This window comes from Nothobranchius furzeri, chromosome 9, assembly GCF_043380555.1.
Source record: "Nothobranchius furzeri strain GRZ-AD chromosome 9, NfurGRZ-RIMD1, whole genome shotgun sequence".
NCBI classification, from domain to species: Eukaryota; Metazoa; Chordata; class Actinopteri; order Cyprinodontiformes; family Nothobranchiidae; genus Nothobranchius; species Nothobranchius furzeri.
Genome location: NC_091749.1, coordinates 31,293,394 through 31,316,482, shown reverse-complemented (window position 1 = coordinate 31,316,482; position 23,089 = coordinate 31,293,394). Strand labels below are relative to the sequence as shown.

The 23,089-nt window shown below is 41.6% G+C and overlaps 1 protein-coding gene across 3 annotated transcripts in view; it reads left to right on the top strand.

Annotated features, from left to right (window-relative positions):
* Positions 1-19,029, top strand: part of LOC107382045 (nuclear receptor ROR-alpha A) — a 199,313-nt gene extending 180,284 nt beyond the window's left edge. For 2 of the 3 annotated variants that reach the window (XM_054732503.2, XM_015954019.3), the window contains exons 2-11: positions 6,549-6,634; positions 7,240-7,381; positions 7,896-8,131; positions 8,213-8,402; positions 10,760-10,881; positions 11,077-11,209; positions 11,435-11,542; positions 13,274-13,384; positions 13,513-13,625; positions 14,510-19,029. In XM_054732503.2, coding sequence (XP_054588478.1) covers positions 6,549-6,634; positions 7,240-7,381; positions 7,896-8,131; positions 8,213-8,402; positions 10,760-10,881; positions 11,077-11,209; positions 11,435-11,542; positions 13,274-13,384; positions 13,513-13,625; positions 14,510-14,674 — 1,406 coding nt within the window. In that variant the 3' untranslated portion in view covers positions 14,675-19,029. The remainder of the gene's footprint in view (positions 1-6,548; positions 6,635-7,239; positions 7,382-7,895; positions 8,132-8,212; positions 8,403-10,759; positions 10,882-11,076; positions 11,210-11,434; positions 11,543-13,273; positions 13,385-13,512; positions 13,626-14,509) is intronic. The other variant, XR_008559418.2, reaches the window with a different exon arrangement.
* The last annotated feature ends 4,060 nt before the right edge of the window (positions 19,030-23,089 follow it).

Below are 23,089 nucleotides of genomic sequence, written 5' to 3'. Positions count from 1 at the left end.
GACACAAAAGCTCTAGGGGGTGACACATCAATTTTGACATAAGGTGGTTTGTATAAAACCAATTCATACATTCAAGGTACCTCATCAATCTATCTTGACATAAAGGGGGCGTGAGGGGGGGGGGCATAAAACAATAAAACTGTCAAGTTTAATATAAGGGGATATCGGGGAGGTCACTAAAGGTCATAATACAACAGAGCTGTCAAGTCTGACGTAAGGGTGTGTGTGTGTGGGGGGGGGATGTCATAAAGGTCAAAGAACAATAGAGCTGTCAAAAAGCTTGACGAAGGGTGGTTCATTATACTCTTCCATTGTTTTCAGAACTTGTTTAGGATTCATTCATTCATTCATTCATTCATTCATTCATCTTCTGTAACTACTTCATCATCTAAGGGTTGTAAGGAACTGGAGTCTGTCATCAGCAGGAGACATCCTGGACAGGTCTGCTGTCCGTCATGGGAACACACAGACACTCACTCACTCACTCACTCACTCACTCACTCACTCACTCACTCACTCACACACACACACACACACACACACACACACACACACACACACACACACACACACACACACACACACACACACACACACACACACACGTAGGGACATTTAAAAGCCTGGTTTCAGTTGCCCCCGACTGAGACTTGCTAACAGAACGACTTGAACACAAGGTTATCCTCCATCTCCTTCTCTCTCATTAATCAGACTCCTCTTCCTCATCATTCCTTATCTGCTGAAGAAGAAAAAACTGTGGCCTTCACTGCTCCCCCACTCGGTCCGACGGGGAGGCTGCTGGCTTTTAAAGCCAAATCAGAGGTTTGCAGCTGGATGTATAAATATCTGCTGCTCCCACATCAGCTCTAATTTCAGGCAGAGGCTTTGTTCTACATCTGCTTTGATGTTGAAATGCAGAATTCAGACGGGATTAACATTCACAGAGCTAATTATTGCAGAGAGGAGGCTGCAGCATACAGGCGTGAGTGTATGAGACTTCACGCGTCTCTTTGCATCATTTGCTGTGTGTGCTTGAGGTTTTCTCTGGGTGTTTGTTGGTTATTTCACTGTGTGTGTAGAAACACTGATGTGCTCAAAGACCTCTGAGCTAATGCAATGGAAGTAAATGGAGTGCATTTAGGTGAAAGTATAAAACGGGAAGAAAACCAGAATTAGAATTTGGTGAGAAAGTATAGTTTAGTTCACCTCCCCACGGCTCCTCTGGACTGTTTCTCATCCTAATCCCAGATTGGCTTCATCCTGATGAGATTGGTACGCCGCAGAGGCTGGATCTTAACAAAAAACTGCCAGAAATCCTTGGAAACTCTTGAATTTTAATTAGATGTTTTCAAGGTTTCAGAAGTTCTTTAATTTAGAGTTCTTTGAAATGCATGATTGATATTTTGTTTTGTTTTATTAAACATTGTTTAATATTTAGACTTTAATGAGCAAGTAACACCTAAATGAACTTTTCTTTGCTGATAACCTGTATAGATGAGTGTCTAATGGTGCTGTACACATGTGTAATCATTAGTGTGGCAGTTCAGTGCAACTTACTTTAAATTTCATATTTCAACCCAAAACCATAATTATAATCTCCATCTTCAGGTTAAAAACTCTGCTCCACATTTAATTGGCAATGACATTTGTGGGATATGTGGGGTCTATTTAATCTGTAAAGCACTTTACGTAAAGAATTACATTTTTGTATGAAAAGATAAAGTTTGATTGACTGACACTTCTGCATAACCCCCAAATTCCACTACCTCCGCTCCGCTCCGACACGAACACCGGAGCAAAATCGGTCCCGTTGTAGTCAATCAGAGCAATTCCACTACTGCGGCCGTGCTCCGGCAGTGCGGCGCCGTGCGCCGCCCTCTGTTCCGGCGTCCGGCAAAAATAGAATCGATCCTATTTTCGCCGGACGCCGGAGCACCTCCGCAGTAAATGGACAGAAATCACAAACGCCCAACAGGAAAAGGAGCGAGCACAACTTCCGTTTTTCACAATAAATCGATAAACAAAAGGCGTTTTTTGTTTCATATGCACAGGTTTAACAACTTTTAACAACTATCAATGGCGGCTGAAGTTTAAATACACAAAAGTAAGCCATAAATACAGTTTCTACTATCAAAGTAGTCACACTTTGTTGATCCAAACTGCTGATCTCTCAACACACATGATGGGCAGATTAAACAGCTCATTTCGATGCTTCTCCCACACAACGGGTGTTTGGATATAACTTCCGCGTTTATTGCTCGGACTGTATCGCAAGATCTCGAAAATCCCGCGCAAGCTTGTTTGCCCCCCTCAGGTCTCCGCACCGGAGCGGAGCCGTTGTAGAACGGGTACCAGTAAAAATTGAGTTCGGAAGCGAGCGGCTGCGGAAGGCGGGGGCGGACCGGAGCGGAGCGGAGGTAGTGGAATTTGGGGGTTAGAGAGCTTCTTAGCTTTTAGTAGCCTGAGCGGGATGGGTGGCCCTTGGCTAGCAAAAGCTGATTTTCTTAAAGTGACAGAGCCCTAAAACGGCTCATTCTGGAAGGTACTGAAACCATCCAGAGTAAAATTTCTGAAAAAGCCTTATGTGAGAGGGGTTTAGTGTGAAGAAGTTATGAACATGCTTTGTATTGACCATAGAACTATAGTAACATAAGCAAAACACTCATATTTTTCCCCTTTAATAATTTATAGCAAATACACAAGTTCAGAACTACATTTAAAAGCTAATAAAAGCAGTTTAGTACAGCTAACAGCTTCCCTCCACCTTGTTTGTTGCTGTTTGTTGTGTTCTGCGCTCTTACATAACTTCCCTCAGCTAAATTTAGCAGATCAGTGCTGAGCTGTCAGTCTGTTACAGAGAGTATAAATACAAACAGTCAGTGTGTTTTCAGGTTGGCTTTGAACTGCCTGACAGAGGAAGTCCAACTGTTTTAATCCGTTTCACAGCAGCAGTGTTGGATCCATCCAGATTACTCTAATCTTACGCATGTCCTCATGGAAACTCATGTTGGTTATAAAGTATTTTGCTCCTAACAGATCAGATTTGTTCCGCTTTTTTAACAATCAAATGTGCAAATAAATTTCAAAATCAGAAAAGGATAACCAGAGAAAACAAAAATCACTTTTCCTTTTCCTCTATTTATGTCATTCATATGAAGCCACCAGCCTGTCTCTATGTGAAAATTATGAATGAACTGATTAATCACATTTATAAAGCTGAGTTCAACTCCATCAGCCACAGCCAGACCTGATTATTTCCAGACCTCAAGAGAATTATGAAGTCACTTGATCTCAAAAGCAACATTGTTATGGCCTAGAAATCTAGATAAACATAGGTTTTCCTCTGCATGTCAGTCTAGTCACGCTCCATTCTAGCCTCAGCAGGTCTACTATCGGCCCAAACAATCCTATAGTACTCTGTATTTGTAGAGATGTTGAGCAGGCTTAGCTCTAATGCTGCGATAGCGGAAAACTACTAAGATGGCGTCGACTCAGGAACAGCACTTGTTTGATTTGGTTGACTTAATTCTGTAGCATTGGTTGTTGTCTGATTGGTCCTAGTGTCCAGTAGACAGAGACAGTTTGAAAGACAACTAGCGTCTGTCCCACAACAGAGCTCTGTCTATGGGTCTTGGCCAGACTATATATTTATAGGATGGCTTACCAGGTTACCACAGCTACAGAAGTTTAAAGAATTTCAATAACAAACAAACTCAGAACAACATTTAAAGCTCTACAGGTTTAGTTAAGATTAAGGTCAAGGTCAGGAGTCACGATTCAACAATTAGAAAGAGAAACATCAGAAATAAAACACTGTGATAATCCCCAAGACTTTGGACTGATAAGACAAAAAAGAACTGAAGGAAGGTGTGTGTCCCATTCCATTTGGAGTAAAACTAACACCCAAACAGTCAGACATGGAGGTCTTAGTGTGATGATCTGGAGCTGTTCTGCTGCTTCCGGACCTGGATCAGCTGTAACTGATGGAACCATGAATTCTAAAGGAGAATGTCTGACCTTTGACCTTAAACAGGCCGTTCCTGATGGAAAACAAATCTGTATAGAAGAGCAGGGGAAAGTTCCTCCACAGTGATGCAAGAGACACTTTCTCAGGGACCACCAACACTGGAATTCTAGCTGTCGGATTTACAATCAATCAATCAATCAAACTTTATTTCAGACAAGGGATATGTCCATAACAAGAATAAAATAAAAATAAAAAAATAATAAAAAAATTTAAATAAAAATAAAAATACACATTCTAATTACAAACCGTATAGGCAGTTGTTCCAATGTTTAAAAAGGACTGAGGAGTACCTCGTGTCACTGTAAATTAAACAAGACAGCGCTCTAACAACAGCGTTAGCTGACAAACTCAGTCGGGGGATGAATTTGTACATGAAGAGCCTCAGAAGCGCATGAAAAGTAGGGATGTTACTCACAACAAATATATGACTTGCAGAGGTCCATCTAGGGAGCTTAATGAGGATTCTAAAAGCATCCTGATAAGCCACTTGAAGCTTCTTCATTACTACCTTACTATAGTTGCACCACCAGTGGGCTGTATAGAAAGGAGTACAAAAGGAACGAAAGAGGGACACTTTAGCAGGATCTGAGCACATACCAAAGTTACGTGCCAGTGTGTTAGCCTGCATGTACAGCTTACCGCATTGCCTCTTAATGTCCTCGTCATCACAGAGGTCACTTCTTAAAATGTGCCCCAAATATTTTACTTTGCTTACCACTTCGAGGACCTGATTTGTTAAGTTAAAAGATAGAAAATTAAGCTTCAGGTCTCCTTTAGTAGCAGCAATCATAACCACACTCTTTTTAGGGTTAAACAGCATGTCAAATTGCTCACCATACTTAGCACATGCCCTGAGCAGCTGCTGCAGGCCTGCGTTATAGGGAGACAGATCAGATCAGTTAGTTTTCCACATAGGCTTGGTTGCATGTTTCCCTGATGAATGATGTAATTTCTGCATCTTGAAAATACTCTGCACAGTATCATCTCTATTAGAAATTTTAATATTTTTATCCCTGCCCTACACCTCATCACCTAGAGACAAAGATCAATTGCTGCACCTTCTAGCTGAGCTCTTTAACACAAAAATCTGCATCGGGGTCAGTCTCCTACAACATTCTGCCCCCACAGAAGAATGAGACCGTGCAGTAGAAACTAAGATCCAGTAGGATTTCTGCTCTGGTTCTTAGACTAAAACAGACTCCACCAACCTTTTGCTTTTAATCTTCACCCACAGCAGCTGAAGTATGTTTTTTTTTTTTTTCACGGAGACAGAGGTGAAAGAGAAAGGAAGAAACAAAATGGGGGGTTCCACAAAAATAAACAAAATAAACAATCAATGATGAACAAGAGTCGGCTTCTAGACATGCAGAAAGAGACAAAACTAACAAAAAAAGAAGGGGACACACAACAATACAACAGGAGCAAACTATCACTGCGTCAACCTGATGAGGAAATATAAAATAAACACTGTTTTACTGAACAATCACGATAATAAATCAAAGTGCATTTAGTGCCAACCATACAAGGTCCTATGTGCATGATTGTGTGATGATAAACGTGCCGAAGTCTACACTTATGAGAGCACCATGTGAGCACCTGTGTGTGTACACGCGCTTGTATATGTAAGGTTACTCTGTAGGAGCGTCCAATAGAGAGTGTGAGGGGCCACAGATCTGCCCCCAAAGATGTATAGGAGATGGAGGGAGCTCCAAGTCCCAGAGATCCAGGAGCTTCCCGAGAGCGCAGGGACCCCAGGGAGACTGCAACCAGAAAAGCCCCTGCCTCCCCCTCGAGAGGTGCAGAGGATTGCCCCGGGCGGTCACAACCAGCAGCCGGCAGAGTCCCGGGAGATATCAGTGGCAAGCCCACAGGCCCCCGCCTGCAGCCTCCCACCCCCAAGCCAGCCGAGCCTGGAACCAAGCGACTCGCGACCCAAGAGCGACCAGCCCCGCCGGGGACCCAACAGAGCCCAGGGACTCAGATCCCACCAGGCAGCCACCGGGATCGGTCAGGCAGACTCCAAAAATCTGAAACCCCTGACCCGGGAGCCGCAAACACTCAGGCAGACCAAGGCACCACACTCCCCCCCTCATGCTCACACATACACATACAACCTAACACTTACAAAAATGAACACTAGACACCCACTCATGCTCACTCTGGTCCCGGTACTGCTCCACACCCCGAGCCCCCAGTTCCCCACCCAGACCTACACAGGGGCAATGCAGCCGCCAGGCAGCAACCCATGGCCGCCACCGAGACCCCCCAAGGGGCCCCACTCACAACCGCCAGCAGTCCACCCCCCGGGTTTCATCAGTTGGAACTTTTTTATTTGTCTTATCAGCAGCAGGTTGAAACATCTTACTCCATAAGGAGGTTCTCATTTGATCCAAAGGATATGGTTTTGTCATTTTAATGCTTTGCTGTTTATTTATGAAATGAGTATAAAAGTCTGATCAGTTGTTGACTGGTGGCTGAACTCCTGCTGCTGCTTCTAATCATCTGTATTTCCATCCTCCAGCTCAGATTGAGATCATCCCCTGTAAGATCTGTGGAGATAAATCATCAGGGATCCACTATGGAGTGATTACCTGTGAAGGCTGCAAGGTAAGCCCCACCCACCACACCACGCTGTTGTTACTTTTCAGACCTTTACAGAAACTTTCAGGAGACCAAACATCTCCACAGAAACAGAATAATAACTTAATTTCCCTCATCAGAATTAGATTCAACCTTGTTTACAGAACCAGAGGAAACATCTTAGTCTGGACCCTCAACCACAACCTTTGGGTTCAGAAACTCATCAGTTTGGAGTTTAGCTTCAGCAGCTGCTGGTGTGACAGCTGGAGACTCACTTCACATTTAATCAGCAGCCAGTTTATGGAGATGAATCCTGTAGGAACATGAGAGGAAGGCTGAGCAGAGCTGTGACTCTAGGTTAAACAAGCACTCCTCAGCTTTTCACACAAACGTGTGACCTACTGAGACACAAGCAGATACACCGGGTTGGGGGGTGTGTGTGTGTGGCAGGGGTGAGGTGGTGCTTACTCCTCACCGCTGCCGCATGGACCTCAAAGGATAAACCATCAACCCTGCGCAATGGTCAACTTTCCTCGCGGGGTCACACCCATTAGGACAGTAGGAGGGTTAAATCTGATCATATGAACGCAAGTCTGGAGACTATTGGTTCTAACTTCTGCTTCCTGTCTCAGGGTTTCTTCAGGCGGAGTCAGCAGAGTAACGCCACGTACTCGTGTCCTCGCCAGAAAAACTGTCAAATCGACCGAACGAGCCGAAACCGCTGCCAGCACTGCCGTCTGCAGAAATGCCTAGCTGTCGGCATGTCTCGAGACGGTGAGGTACACACACACACACACACACACACACACACACACACACCTGCTAGAACATCTGGCGGTCAGCATTTTAAAAATCTTCATCTGCAGGTTTCCAGGTAAATGCACACAATGACAGTAATATAGAGCTTCTGTGTTTCCCCAAAAATTCTCCTGATTAATGACGACTCAAATTTTGTTTTATGTGATTTGGGTTTAAAGGAAAGTCTCCTTTTGTCCCATAAATTATGTGATCATTATGAGCACATCTGTAACCATGACAACCAAATCAGTCATATTTTTGAAGATGCAAACAAACCTGCTGTGGCCAGTAAACCTGTACCACAGTGATGTCATCTGGACGCCTCTAGTCCTCTGTCACATTCAGAAACTTTTCTAATATTTTAAAAATAAATATTTTTATATGTATCATTTAAACAAACAAGTAGTTATCATAGAAGGAAAAATAACAGGAATAAATGAAGTTTCCATTTTGATATTTACTGATACATTTTCCTCTATGCCTCAAACAGCTGTGAAGTTTGGTCGCATGTCTAAAAAGCAGCGGGACAGTTTGCAGGCGGAGGTTCAGAAGCATCGCCTCCAGCAGCAGCAGCAGATCTGTCCCAGCCTCAGCATCCCGAGCCCGAGCGAGGCCGAGTCTCTGTCCCCCCACTACACGCTGTCCTCCACGGGTCTCATGGAGCTGTCCGATGAGACTGAGTACATGGAAAAGAACTCACCTAATGGAGGGTCTTTAACCCCTAAGGTCTGTGACCTTTAAACCCTAAACTGTCAAAATAAACTCTGGTTGAGATCCCAACCTCTTAACTGGCTCACCCATAAACAGGCCGAGTCTGGAGGAGGAGGAGAAGAGGGGTTCTACCTGGACATCCAGCCTTCTCCAGACCAGTCTGGGCTGGATGCCAACGGGATCAAACCAGAGCCGCCGTGTGACTACGGACACGGGAACGGGTTCTTCCAGTACTGCTCCTTCAGCAGTGGAGACGCATCTCCACCAGCCTCCATGGCTGAACTCGGTGAGTAAAGAGAGGTCAGGTCTGCTCATCTGTATTAAATATGTCCAATTATAATACAGTTATAGGACAATACAATCACATTGTGTTTATTAATCACAAATACAGATCATAGTAAACACCATCACCTTCACAGTAAAGTATGTTTAAATGAATAAAAGTGGAATTAACACTGATTCTACTGATGATCCATCATCAGCTGAAGGTAAAGCCTAACAGAGAAGATGAGGAAATCTGTGGAAAGCTGAGAAGCAGAAGGGGAAAAAAGCAAAGGACTAAATTGGAAGCAGAGCAGCAGAAAGCAGGAGCTGTGGGGCAAACGGAGACAGTAGGTGGTTTAAAATAGCAGCAGGTTAGAAACGTGTCCTCAGAACTCATTTAAATCTTTGTGTGGTAATTAGTTATCTGTTAATTAGAGCCTACTGGGACATGGCAGGGCGTTCGGTGGGGGAAGTAATGTTTTTATTCTCCTTGGAGATTTTTCACAGTATAATAACCCCAAGCAGAAGATCAGTTATACCGCTGGTGTTTTATTTTAGTTTTTTCTGTCTACATTAGAATCTTGTTTTTTATAGTTGTTCATTTGTGGTCAGCAGTGACAGACCAATAAGTACATTTGGTTAGATTCAATTTTCCATCTTAAAGTTTTACCAAAATAAAAAATATATATACAGACAGGAACTGATTTATGTTTAAAATACTGAGATTTTCACACGTTAAACCGAAAATTGAAAGTTTTTTTTAAATCTTTTGTAGATTTTTATGGGTTGTAGAAAGCTAAGAAGGTGCTTTACAAATACAGGCCATTTACCAGTTTATGTGTTTAGTAGACGCTTTTATCCAAAGCAACTTACAAGTGATAATCGGCATGTTGCCCTTGAGGCTAACAACAACAATAACAACAACAACCTGACATCAGTCTTGGAGAGGAGGGAACAAGGGGTGGACAGTAGAGAGGGGGGACGGGTGCAGGGAAGGTGCTAGTTAAGAAGATGCTCTCTGAAGAGCAGGGTCTTCAGGAGTTTCTTGAACATTGAAAAGGAAGCCCCTGTTCTGGTAGTGCTTGGAAGGTCATTCCACATTTGTGGAACGATGCATGAGAAGAGTCTGGATTGTCCTGAGCGTGGTGTAGGCACTGCTAGCCGACGATCCTGACGATTTTATGTCAGTTGTGACCTGATTGGTTCCCAGAAGGAAGCTTTGGATTTTAATCTTCAGCTCCAGACATTTTTTCACAGTCAGCCTCATTTCCTGCATCTGGAATCTCAGACACTTAAACAATATTGAGGTATAATACCAAAAACTGATAAATGAGCTAATTGAAGACATCTGATTTGTGTCAATGGTTTTTATCAGAGCTACTGTCTAATTCTATTTATGTTAATCTATATTTCATTTTTTGTTTTAATGTTTAAACTTTACATTTTTAGACAAAACAAACAAACAAAATTTTTGTATTATGTATATATATATATATATATATTTATGTGTATATGTATATATATACATATATATATATATATATATATATATATATATATATATATATATATATATATATATATAAACAAGAGTCTAATTTAGATAGAAAAACAAAAATAAACCACCAGCAGTACAACTGAAGCACTTGTAGTCATCCTTTTAACGTTGGTTTATGTCTTTATTAGACAGCTACTTATTTTATTTAGCTAAAGTAGTTAGAACATGATTTTTAGGAATGCAAAAGACAACTTTTTGTAATCTAAATACAGGTGCACCACAAGGCTGAGTTCTTGGTCCTCTTCTGTATATATAGGTTAGGTGGAACTAAAATATGGTGCTAAAGCTGAGCCTTTAGATGGTCTCTCAGTCTAAGATAAATTATGGACATAAATGGACTTTTGCACCATATTCTCATTTTTAGAGTTTCACCTGTATAGACGCTGCTGTGTTTGTGGCCTTTAACAGACCAGCCTGGTTTAACAGGTCTTACCTGGTACCACCTTCAATGTGGGAAAAAAGTCAGTTTGTTTTTCTCTGCCGTCCCTGTCTGGTTTTAATCACAGATATTTAGTTGTAAAGACAAACGGGCAGCATAAACATGTCTCTGTAAATTATCTGCTTTGTTTTGGATTTTTGTTTAAAAATTAAAAATACATTAAAATGGTGAGAAGAGTTGCAGAAGCAAACATTCAGTTTAAATAGAAACTATTAACTTTTTTTCTTTTTTACTAACCGATTCTGGGCCAGGTTCTTTATTTAGAGTTTGACTCCAGCGTCTAATCCTGAGTTGTGAAATGCACCAGAGTCGACTCCTCTGCTGCCAACACCTTGTCTGTTTTAGGTTTGGTGACTAGTTCTGAAGGGTTTTACTGTTTCAGATCACCTGGCCCAGATCGTGTCCAAGTCTCACCTGGAGACGTGTCAGTACCTGAGGGAGGAGCTGCAGCAGATGAGCTGGCAGAGCTTCCAGCAGGAAGAGGTGGACCGATATCAGAGCAAGGTGAGCTGCTCTGATCGGGCAAAATCATCCACAATGCACCAGAAAATGCATCCAATGTCTAATCTGCATCTACAGCTCAAATCTGTTCTGCTCCTAGGCTCTAATAATCCCATCAGACACTTTTAATGCGGTTTTCCAAGTTCATCCCAGTTTGTTCCATTTTCCTGACATCTCTTCCTGCTCTGGTCCGTTCAGCCGCGGGAGATGATGTGGCAGCTTTGTGCCGTAAAGATCACCGAGGCCATTCAGTACGTGGTGGAGTTTGCTAAACGCATCGACGGCTTCATGGAGCTCTGCCAGAATGACCAGATCGTGCTGCTGAAAGCTGGTGAGAGCAGACGCCGTCTGATAAACACAAAGTGAATTCTGACACTTTCATCTCTAATCCTGTAGGGATGGAAATAAGATTTTCAGTCCCACAGAAATCTAAATGTCATTTGTCTTGTGTTCATATTAGTCTCAGCTGTAAATGTATTAAGCAATGGCTCACTGATTTATACTCTGGGTTGACATCATTAAACACTAATGAGCCACTTCACGGTGCGTCCATCAGGGTCTTTAGAGGTCATCTTGGTACGAATGTGTCGAGTGTTTGATTCCGAGAACAACAGCGTCTACTTCGATGGGAAGTTAGCGAGTCCTGATGTCTTCAAAGCATTAGGTGAGTAACCGTAACCCATCGGCTCAACGAGGAAAGCCAATGTGATGGAGAAACACTGGAACCAACTAGTCAACTTATATATATATATATTTTTATGTTTCAATGGCTCCTTAATCAGGGTTTGCACATCCAATCAGAGGTTAAATTATTCTTTTTGGCTTTAGGAGTTAGACTGTCATCATCAACAAAACTTCCTTTAAAAATTTTTCAGAATAAAAGGCCTGCATGGGGAAATTCTTAAAACTGCACAGATTTTTGTTATGTTCTTTCTCTGTTTGTTTTCTAGTTCCATTGTTTTTCTGTTCTTATCTCATAACCAGAGTAGCAAAGTTTCCATTTTTACCTTGTTAAGCTAACGGTTTCACCTTCATCAGATGCAGACTTCATTCAAGGTGCATACTGTTTTCATCCTGCAGACTATGATTGGCCCATGTTATGCTCTGGACATATCAGTCGTTTTATTAGGAGGTGCTTAAATCCATGAAGGCCTGTGGGTAATAGTGGTGTGTGTATTGTGATATTCTGGAGCTGAACATTAACACTATCTAAACAAAACTGATTTTATAAAGTTTCAAGACAGAAACGGAACTCCTGCATGTATTTAATGCACGGATCACACTGTGCATTGTTGGGCCGTCTTAACCAAATCCCTCATCCTGAGCAGAATCATGACAAAAAACGGTCAGCGTGAGGGTGATTTGCATATCTGTGAACATACCGTGTGGCCGGCTCTGCGACAGCTTTTTGAGCTGTCTCACGACCAAATCAGCCTCAAAAAGTCTTCAAGCACTGCTTGAAAACCTACGACTCCTGTCTGCAATCGACCAATGAAAACACACCTTTGGGACGCTGCAGCATCACCTCTCTGAGCTTTGGTTTCATCTTACATTTAAAATGCAGATTATAAACTACACACCAGTTTTTATTTCTGTTAATAGCCCAAGTTAAACCAGAGTTATACTAAAATAATTAACCTACATTTTTAGACCATTAGAAAAATTGTGAAAATCGTGATTCTGTGATGAGTGAGAGGAGATGAGCTGACAAAAACATGAGATCCCTTTGCTGTTGGTAGAAATCTCACATATTCAGCCGATACGGATGGTTCAGTAGCGTTTGTTGCCGAGAGAGAGGATGCTCTGCTCCATGACAGCGGGTGAGATGAGCTCACAGAGCGGAGCTGTGGAGTAAACAGTGAGGCAGCATTCAAGGCAGAAGTTTAGATATTGCAGCGATCAGTGACAGATTGTTACTTCTCTGTAGGCTAGTGGGTTTTTGTTTATTAAGGAGGATCAGAAGGATGAGTGTCCAACAGACAGTTCAGCTTTTTATCTGGAAGATGGGAAAAGGAGACACTCAGCTGGAGTCTGAGGTCAAAGTGAGGGTTTTTAAAACGATGCTCCCTCTTTGAGGAAGATGAGCTGGGCCATGAGCTGATGCTAAAAAGAAGTGCTAACGGTGACACTTTATTTTATCCTTTCAGATTTGTTTTGGTTAGCGGTCTGCTGACGTATGCTTTCAGGAGGTGCTCTCATGACGTAGCGTGTCCTGCCGGAGCGAGACGTCGTGCAGTCAGCCTCACTGAAGCCTTGCGCCGTATAGTGAGCCACCTTTGGAGTTCTCACAGTGTGACATGAGCAATCCAGTGCGACGGCCAAAAATTGCACAGCGTGATCCGAGCATGAGTTAATGTGTTTTTGCTGTTGTCATGGTTTCCCTGTGTTCCTCCAGGGTGTGATGACTTGATCACATCAGTGTTTGATTTTGCCAAGAGCATGTGTTCGCTGCACTTGTCGGAAGAAGAGCTCGCACTTTTCTCAGCACTCGTTCTGTTCTCTGCAGGTGCGTCCTCACGCTCGATTAACAAAAACAGTTGGCCTAGAACGACTTTGTAAAGTGTGTGTGTGTGTGTGTGTGTGTGTGTGTGTGTGTGTGTGTGTGTGTGTGTGTGTGTGTGTGTGTGTGTGTAGACCGTTCATGGTTGCGAGATAAGCTGCAGGTGGAGAAGCTTCAGCAGAAGACGGAGTCGGCTCTGCAGCACATCCTGCAGAAGAACCAGAGAGCGGACGGAGTCCTGGAGAAGGTACTTTGTCCGCATCAGAGCATCACATGGTCCAGTGTGTAAAATACTGACACTATGCTGCCCTCTAGTGGAAGAGGCCAAACAGCACATCTGTATCTCAGTTAGGATGCTCTGCAGCAGTTCCTGTTGAAGTTGAAGATGACATTTCTAAATTCTGTCATTTCACATGCATGCTAATTGTTTATTTATGCAGGGACAGCTGTTTAACTTTGGAAAACATACTAAAGAACACACGCTATGCCCAGATGGGACATTCACACAAAACCATTAAAGTCATGTTTAAACCCATCAGACTCATCTACATCAGGCATCATGAATGAAAGAAGCCCCACAGAGAAACTTCATGAAGTCTGTTTCTGACTATTTGGAACGTTTCAATGTAAACCTGCTCCAGTCTTGATCTAAAACAAACCAGGGCTTATTCTGGCTACAGAACTCTACATGTTGATCTCTCATGCAGAAACAGAGGCTCGTTGAGCTGCTGATCTCAGCAGAGCCACAAATCAACTTGACTGCATTTAAAAGTCAAGGTTTAATGAAATGACAGTCTTCATGTTTAAGACCTTCACAGCCAGATTAGTTGATCCTAGGTGGCTAGCTGTGCTGTGGTGGATGCTGGTTATTGTTTTGGATCAAGGATCTTCAACCTGCAGCTCTGGAGCTCCACTTGGCTCCTCAGCCCCCCAGAAGGGGCTCCTTGTGTTTTTGACTTAACATAACTTGAACCTGAGTAACAATTATATTTAAAGTCTTTGCTACAAGTTCACTGAATCACTGCAAAATACTGACTCTGCTTCTATTAACCTAATTAATGTGAGATCTATGTTTGTGATGACTATTGTGTGTTAACCTGCTGACTTCCTGTTTGCTCCTGCTCTCCTCAGCTCAGGTGTAAGGTGTCGGTGCTGCGTTCTCTGTGCTGTCTGCACACCGAGAAACTGTCGGCGTTCAGAGCCGTTTACCCTGATGCCATTCGGACGCACTTCCCCCCTCTTTATAAAGAGCTGTTTGCTGCCGACCTGGACGTGGCTTCACCGATCAGCAACTGAATGGCGATAGCGCTCCGCAGAGCCAACCAGCACCAAACTGCAGATCCTTAAGGAGCAAGTCCGGTAGCCATGGGGACAGAGGAGGCGGTTCTCTTGGACTCCTGATCAGAGAGGCGGAGCCTGCACTTCCTCCTCTTGCTGAGTTTAGAAGCGTGAGGAGATCCTTTTTTAAGTTCTCACTGAAAGCTGCTTTTTTCAGCAGATTCTCACATCAACTTTTCTCCAGTTTCTGCACTTTTGCACGAGCCTCAATGTAAAGTGGCACAGCAATGATCACCAGACGTCCTGGTGCTGGAAACACATTGACTACCTACCTACAGGATTCCAGGCTGTTGCTTCTTTCTTTAGATGTAGCTACCCGTCAGACTCACATCTGATGCATAAACCCTTAAACAGAAGGGTCTGCTACTTTGTTTACTGTAAGTTTTCTGACACGCATCGCTGCGTTCGTCTTCTTTTACAAGGCATCATGATACTTTAGGTCTCTTCAGAAATGATACAGCAGGAGGGAAATTTAAACACGGTAAACAAGTAAAGCAGCAGACAGAAGACGGTTGGTATGAACGTTTAGAAGCCTGAAAATTTAATGGTGGATTCTTTTTATTTCATAAACAATCTCTGTTGCAAGCAGAATGGTGCAGGCATTGGCCTTTCTTCTCTAAACTCTGAATTATTTCTACAACTGATGCAAAACTTTTCTTCAGAAATTATTCAGTTTTTTCCACGTTGTTTCAGTGAAACCATTTTAAAATCTAAGCAAATGGCTGATCTGTGGTTTAAAAACTCTGATATTTTTTATCAACATTTAAAAAAATCTAAATAAACACAAGTCCAGTTTACTTTCACTTGGTGACCAAAAATTTAACTAAACTTCAATTACTCAGAAGTTATTCCTAGATTTTATATCGAGATCTGATCAAAAGTTAGATTTTTAAACAGTTTTCTGGTAAAAAAAAAATTTAATATGTTATAATTATTCTAAAGCTCTGTGTTCACAGTGTTTTAGAGGAAATATGTCATTTCTGCTGGATGATGATGGTATTTTAACTGTTGACATGTTGTTTAGATCAGTATTAAGAAGCTGCTCGTTTATCTCTCAGCTGTTTTTCAGACTTTTCCCCTTCTGACCCACGAGAACAAAAACTCTTGTGACTGTAGTAAGACTCCAGTAAGAATCAAACACAAAATAAGAGGGTGAGGAATCAGGGTTAAACCTAATCAGTTTCCTGGACATCATCTGGTTTGGAGTTTGACATCCCACTTCCAGACTTCGGGAACCACCGTTGTGTTTGTAAACGAACACAAATCCTTTGTTTTGATTTAAAAATCTTTTCACAGCCCTGCAAACACCAGACTTAAGGTTGAAAACATTTGGGACAAAATTTGACTTTGGTTTGAAAATAATCTGCTGTTTTTTCAAATTGATGGTGTAAGAAAACAAAATCAGTTTAGACCCACTGGCCTCTTTATTAGGTACACCTATCAAGTGCTGCCTTTAGAACCACCTTAACTCTTCACGTAACCTGATTCATTAAGGTGTTGTAACCGTTCCTCTGAGGTTCTGGTCCATCTTGACATGACAACATCACACAGTTACATCTATGATGGAACTCTCCCATTACACCACATCCTAAAGGTTCTGGACTGGACTGAGATCTGGTGACTGTGGAGGTCACGTGAACTCATGATCATGTTCTAGAAACCAGAGGATCTGAGCTTTGTGACATGGTGCTTAATCCTACTGGAAGTAGCATCAGAAGATGGGTCCATGTGGTCATAAAGGAATGGACATGGTCAGATGCAATACTCGAGTGTTTAAACCACACTCAGGTGGAACTGAGGGGTCCGAAGTGGGACAAGAACATGTCCCCTAACAAACACCATTACACCACTACAAATAAACGACCATCAGCAGCCGGATGCGTTGAATAACGCAGGATGGATCCATGCTTTCATGTTGGTGACACCAGATTCTGACCCGACCATCTGAATGTTGCAGTTGAACTCCAGGCTCATCAGACCAGGAAAGGTTTTCCAGTCGCTTCTGGTCCAGTTCCGGTGATCTTGTGTGAACTATAGCCTCAGTTTCCTGTTGATCTGCTGCTGCTGGAGTCCATCTGCTTCAAGGTTCATCGTGTTGTGCTTCTGAGATGCTGTTCTTCTGACTTTAATGGGAACCAGTGGTTATTAAAGCTAAAACCATTCTTTGTAAACTCTAGAGATGGTTGTGGGTGAAGATCCCAGTGGATCAGTGGTTTCTAAAACTCTCCGACCAGCTTGTCAGCTAACAACAGCCATGATGAGTTCCTAAAATCTAATTTCTTCATTCTGAAGCTCACTTTCAGCCTCAGCTTGTCTTATTCACGTTTAGACGTCTAAAACAAGAAGTTGCTGTCATGTGATTGGCTAATTATATATTCCTGTTGACAGGTGTACCTAATAAAGTGGTGAGTTTAGTTTCTACTTGATCGCTCATGTTAATGTTTGAAAACATGAAACAGGATATTTTAGTACTAAAATCTACATGAAGGAAAACTCCTTTTCCAGAATTTACTGAACAACAATGAAATTAAAGCCTTTTGTTAATATTTCACAAAGAAATGTTGGTCCCAATTGTTCTCAGCTGTCTTCGGGGTTCCAGGACGGTCAGGTATCAAATGGTACAATTTTTATTTTAAAGCTTGTTCAGCTGAAAAGAAACTTGTTTCTTACCCATGAGCTTAAGAACTTGTTTTAGTTTTCGTAAACTCACTCTCCTTGTCCCACAGCACCACCTAATGGTGCTGACTCTGTACTGCAAACTGGTTGATTTATCATCTCAACTGCACCGTTTTCAGTTGAACGTACTCAAAACCTTTTGACAGCCAGTAGAATTTGTTTAAATCCACAAGTAAACCCTTCATATGGATCCGTGTCACCAAATCAATGAAGTACAGCAGCGCTGTGCTCTTGTCAGTAGAAAGACATCCCAAATTAAGGTTTTAACAGATAATTATAAACCTGATTAACTACAGTTTGTGTGGGTCTTAAGAAAAGGTTAGAATTTATATTAAAATAGCATTAAAATACATTAAGTTTTTTATTAGATTGAATAAAAACACGACTGATTTCTAAACGGTGTTTGCTCTTAGATTTTGAGTAAAATGTCAGATTATTTATAGACAAGGGACAATAATCTGGCATAAATTCAGAAAGTGGTGGAAGAATTTACCACTAAATTTATTTAATGCTTAAAATTAAAATTTACAAGGAAAAATGTTGGTTTTCCTTGTAAATACACATAAAATTTGTCTGAATAGGGAATCTAGCACATGGATGAATGTTTAGTTTTAAAGACAAAACATCTTTGAAATCAGTGTAAAAATGCAGAAACTAACTTAATCTTCACCAAATTCCTCCTTCCCTACTGGCTTCTTACTGATGAAGTGTGTGCACGTGTGTGTGTGTGTGTGTGTGTGTGTGTGTGTGTGTGTGTGTGTGTGTGTGTGTGTGTGTGTGTGTGTGTGTGTGTGTTTCACCCAGATAAAAACATGATCTGTTAAAAACAGGCCTTTTGTGTTCTTTGTCCCATTTCGTTGTAGCTCAGGACAGAGATGTCAGTAACTGCACTTAATAAGTACTTGATTGTACCTTTAATTTCACTTAATGTCTGAATATTTTTGACCTTGTGAGACAGTCTGGATTCTAACTTTAACCATAACTGAATGTTGAGCAATAATGTAAGTTTCTGTCTTTGTGTCCGATTTTTAAAGCAAAGCATGACTAAATAATTATTTCTGTCTCCTGTAAATTCATTCATCATTTATCAGTTTGTTCTTTGTTAAATAATAAAATCTTATAAGTTATTTTGTACAGACCACAATACTGAGCATCAAACTTTGTAAGTAGTATTTTTTTTTCATTATAATGTATAAATCTTGATTTTATGAACATTTTTGTTTGTGATTTGTTTAGTGCAAGTTATCAGGGTAAACAGTGAACTATGCCACACAGATGTTTTATTACAGGGTACCACATTAAAATAAAACAACCAGCTGGATTCATATTTTAATTTCATAATTCATGTGATATTAAAGCCAAATCAAGTTGTCTTTGCGAAAAAATATAATTCAACACTGATTTAAATTTTAGTTGTTTTTTTATTGGAAACGGGATGAAATAACTGGTGATTTTCACTAGTTACTAAAAGTGTTTTAACTACAACTTATCTGATCTTAGAAATGTCAGAGTTGTTTTCCAGCCTGAACCCGGATCAGTGTGTTTTGATTCCTCTGTTCAGACTCATGCTTTTGATACAAAATAGATCTGCTGTGTTTAAAATGTAAGAATTAAAATAAAATTCATAAACAGAGAAATTGTTTGTATTCGTGTGTGTGTGTGTGTGTGTGTGTGTGTGTGTGTGTGTGTGTGTGTGTGTGTGTGTGTGTGTGTGTGTGTGTGTGTGTGCAGACATGCTTTTTTTTAACCTTTCCTGGCAGAAGCAGACAGAACGGTTGATCTGGGTGCCATTACATGCCAGAGCAGTTTTACTCTACAGCAAGAGGGATGTGGGATATCCCTCCTGCAGCGCTGCAGCCTTTACCCCTACTTCACACTGGAAGCAGCGGCAGCACAGACAGAGCCGGATTAAATAAATGGACTACACTAGGCAGGCTGCATTTTTAGGCCCCCCCCATCGATGTTATTTAATGAATTGAAATCTGAAACTTACCAAATTTACTTATAAAAGTTCATTCACATTTTACGTAGCCTAGTCTTTGGTTACAAATTGGTTGTTTGTATGCCAAAATAAGTCATGTGTTGTATGTAAAACATTCTATCAGACAAATTTTTAATATTAATAATTTATACGTCATTACACAGCTGTATTAAATGCTAATAAATGATCCTCATCTTATCGATTGGAAGTGTCATTGTCAAGGCGGTACCAGTATATAACCACTAGGTGTCATTAAACTATGTAAACAGAGCAAATATGTGTCTCTTATTTGCTCTGTTTATATTTAATCACTAAATTTAATTAAAAAGATTTTCTGCTAAATACAATAGCTTACAACATTTATAAATTATGACAAATTAATCACATGATGGTGGAAAGACATTCAAGAATAAATGGATTCATTTGAATGGACTGAAGCATGTTTTAAAGGCTCGAAAACAAACTATAAACACACAGCTTAAATTATTACAGTATAAATTTTATACAATCTATAATCTTAAAAGAAAGTATTTTAATAAAATGAAAACATTATCTTAAGTTTTGATCTTGCTTTATGCTCATTCAGGCTGTTTTCGCCTCTGCTGAATCAGAAATTCTGTGTCAATTTTCTGAGTGTGAACTTATTGTTTTGCTATTTGAACATTAATAAAAAATATTTGACAAATAATTAATAAAACCAGCAACACTTACCAAGGAAACCATTTAGCATGCTCCACTACTGAATAAGCTTCAGCCTTCCAGCAACACAGGCCTCAATCACAGCAGAAACACGTCTGTAGAAATGTTCCTTGGTTAAGCTTCGGTTCATGTCTCCAGATTTCCTCTGTAATGCCGAAGAATATCCAGTATTTTGAGAGGGATGGTTTAGTGCAAAGTACTCACGCATCCTGTCATCAGTTTGGTACCACTTTGCAGGATCAGATGGGTAGCTAGTTGTTAATACCCTTTCTGGGTCTAGAGGCTCCTATAAGACTATATTGGGCTCACTTCTGGCTGGCTGCTGTTCTTCCAGTTTGTCCTTCTGTGAAGGCGTTGATGTTGACGGCGTTGGCGCTACAGCATCTTCCGCCACATCTTCCACTACGTCTTCGGGTCATGTCTCCTCCGGGTCTGACTTCGGCCCGGCCTCTGGCTCTGCTGACTCGAGCATGTTCACAGCTGTCGGACGGCTTCCCCGAGCAGCCCGACAGAAACTTCTGTAAAGCCCCCCCGCTGTCTCTTCTTTAGTTCCTCTTCTTTTTTTTTTCTTTTTTTTACGTTTTGCCACACCCGAAAGCATCTTGAAAGTTAGCCTACTCAAAAACACCTGCTAGCTTTGTTGTGTCCCGCTCTGACTCTGACGTCCTTCATTGGGTGGCGCCTTAACCCTCTGGGGTCCAGGGTGTAATTTGCCGTGAGTTTTCCTTTGTATTATTTCCAAAATAAAAACCATAACCACTGCCTTATGTGGTATCAATCTTTTCAGCACAACCTGGACTTTATGAATCTATACTTATTTTGTATATTTGGACATAAAGGGGTTGCATATTAGACCTTAAATCACTCAAAAACATAAAATTTGAATTGGAAAAAAGTTGTTTATTTTACTGTGAAACCAACAAACATTTATGACGAATGTTTTTATCATTTAGAATGGTAATCTAGACTGTACATTTATAAAAATTATGACTAAATATAGCAAATAACTAATTTAAAAAAATTATTAGCCCTCTGGGATCCAGAGTGTAAATCACCGTTTTTGACTCATTTTGGTTTTTCTTTTGTATTTTCTAATAAAAACAATAAATATTGCCTTATGGGGTATCATTATTTTCAGGACAACCTGGACTATCTGAATTTATACTTATTTTATTAATTTGGCAATAATATACATGGATTTTGGAGTGGGGAGTGGCTCTGTCTCACGCCGAGATCTGACAGCTGCGCGGCGCCACACTCCTCTTGTTGGATCTCCGAGGAGCTGGATCTCTGCCTTCATCCTCTACCTCATCATGACCCAACTCTTCTATGAGGAAGGATGGATCTGCCACATCGTCATCAACATCCTCGCTGTTTGCCTCAGACTCCGGCTGCGAGTCTCCGTCCACTTCCTCTGCTTCCAGTTCAAAAACAGCTGTACTATCTGAACTGCCTGGTTTACATTTATCCTTCTCATCATCCTTTATTAAAGCCTAGTAAAAGCCTACTAAACTGCAGCGACAATATATCTGTCCGGATCGCTCCACAATATGAAGTTTACCTTCAATATCTGTCTAACTGTTTGTTGTTACTCCGTTCGCGCCACTCCTTTCCCCGCGAAGCGGCTCCTTTTTGCGCACATCTCATTACTCGTGCAGCCTTCCTCTCTCTCTCAGCTACAAAATGATACTTTTTACCAACAGCAAAAGGATCTCATGTTTTTGTGTGGGTTTTTTATGTTCACAAGCACATTCCCGCTCACGGATTACTAAACTGCTGTTTTGACAAGTTATCAGATTGTCTAAAAATAGGTCGTTTTTTAGTTTAGTTTAACTCCGCTTTTACGTTGCCTATTAACAAAATTTAAAAAGTGGGGTGTAGTTTATAATCTCCTTTTTAAAGCCAAATTGAAACCGAAACTCAGGGAGGCGGAGTCTTGCTGCTACAGCGTCCCAAATAAGACCTGTTCAAAAGACGCGTATACTCGTCCCCAGAGGTTTAATGTGACTGTAGCCATTGAAACGGTCTATGGTTAAGATAAACATTGTCACTATTTTTAGTTAATAAATAAATATTGAAACAAATTGTAGATAGGAGTCCTAGCTACAAATTCTATCATAGGACATTTGTACATTTAATTTTTAATTTATTTATTTTTAATTTTGTTCCTCTGTCTGGGCCCCATCCAGCCAATCAGGCCCTAGGCACGTGCCTACTTTGCCTTTGCGTTAATCCGGCTCTGAGCACAGAACAGCAGTGGAACATCACTGCTTCTAATATAATCCATTAGAGTCAAAGGGGGTGATTCAATTTTAAGACGCATCCCAGAAGTGGCATCACCGGTTCCAAGAGTTCTACCCTTTCTGCTGGGGTGCTGATGAGCAGGCTCCCCCGCCCAACGCTGAGCACAGCAACCCACCACCCCAGACACCAACCGGACGGCGAGATCTCCCTCCTAGCCTCCAGCCCCAGGAAGCCAAGCAACAACAGAGGTGTGCTAAGACCCCTAGTCTCCCTCCGCCTGCTCCAATATAATGTTGTTGTGTGTTGATGAGGTGTATTCCATGGCTGTGGTGAGCGGGCAGTGCGGGCATTGTCTGGCCTATGCCAGCTGATGCCGACGCACCACCCCACTTGCACCCACAGCCCTCGCGGTGTCTAAGTGCAGTTTAAAATTGGAAGTGGGCACTGGCACTCGGGATGAGGCTGAGAAATCCCCTTGCCAACTGCCGTTGAATGTGCTCAATCCCAAGGCCCTAAGTGAGTGTTTGCATGGAATGTCTTTGGTGGAAGTGTTTAAGGTGCAAATAAAATTTGGGGGCAGGTTGCCACAGGAATGCGGAAATGGGGTCCATACCCGCACTCCCTGACTTGCCCCCCCACCACACACACCCCCACCACACACCCCCAGGTCCTATGTGCATGTTTGTGTGATAATGTGAGGGAGCAGGAGGAGAAAAATATGCGGGGGATGGGGAGGAATGGTTGGTTGGGCTTAGCCCTCCAGGGAACCAGCT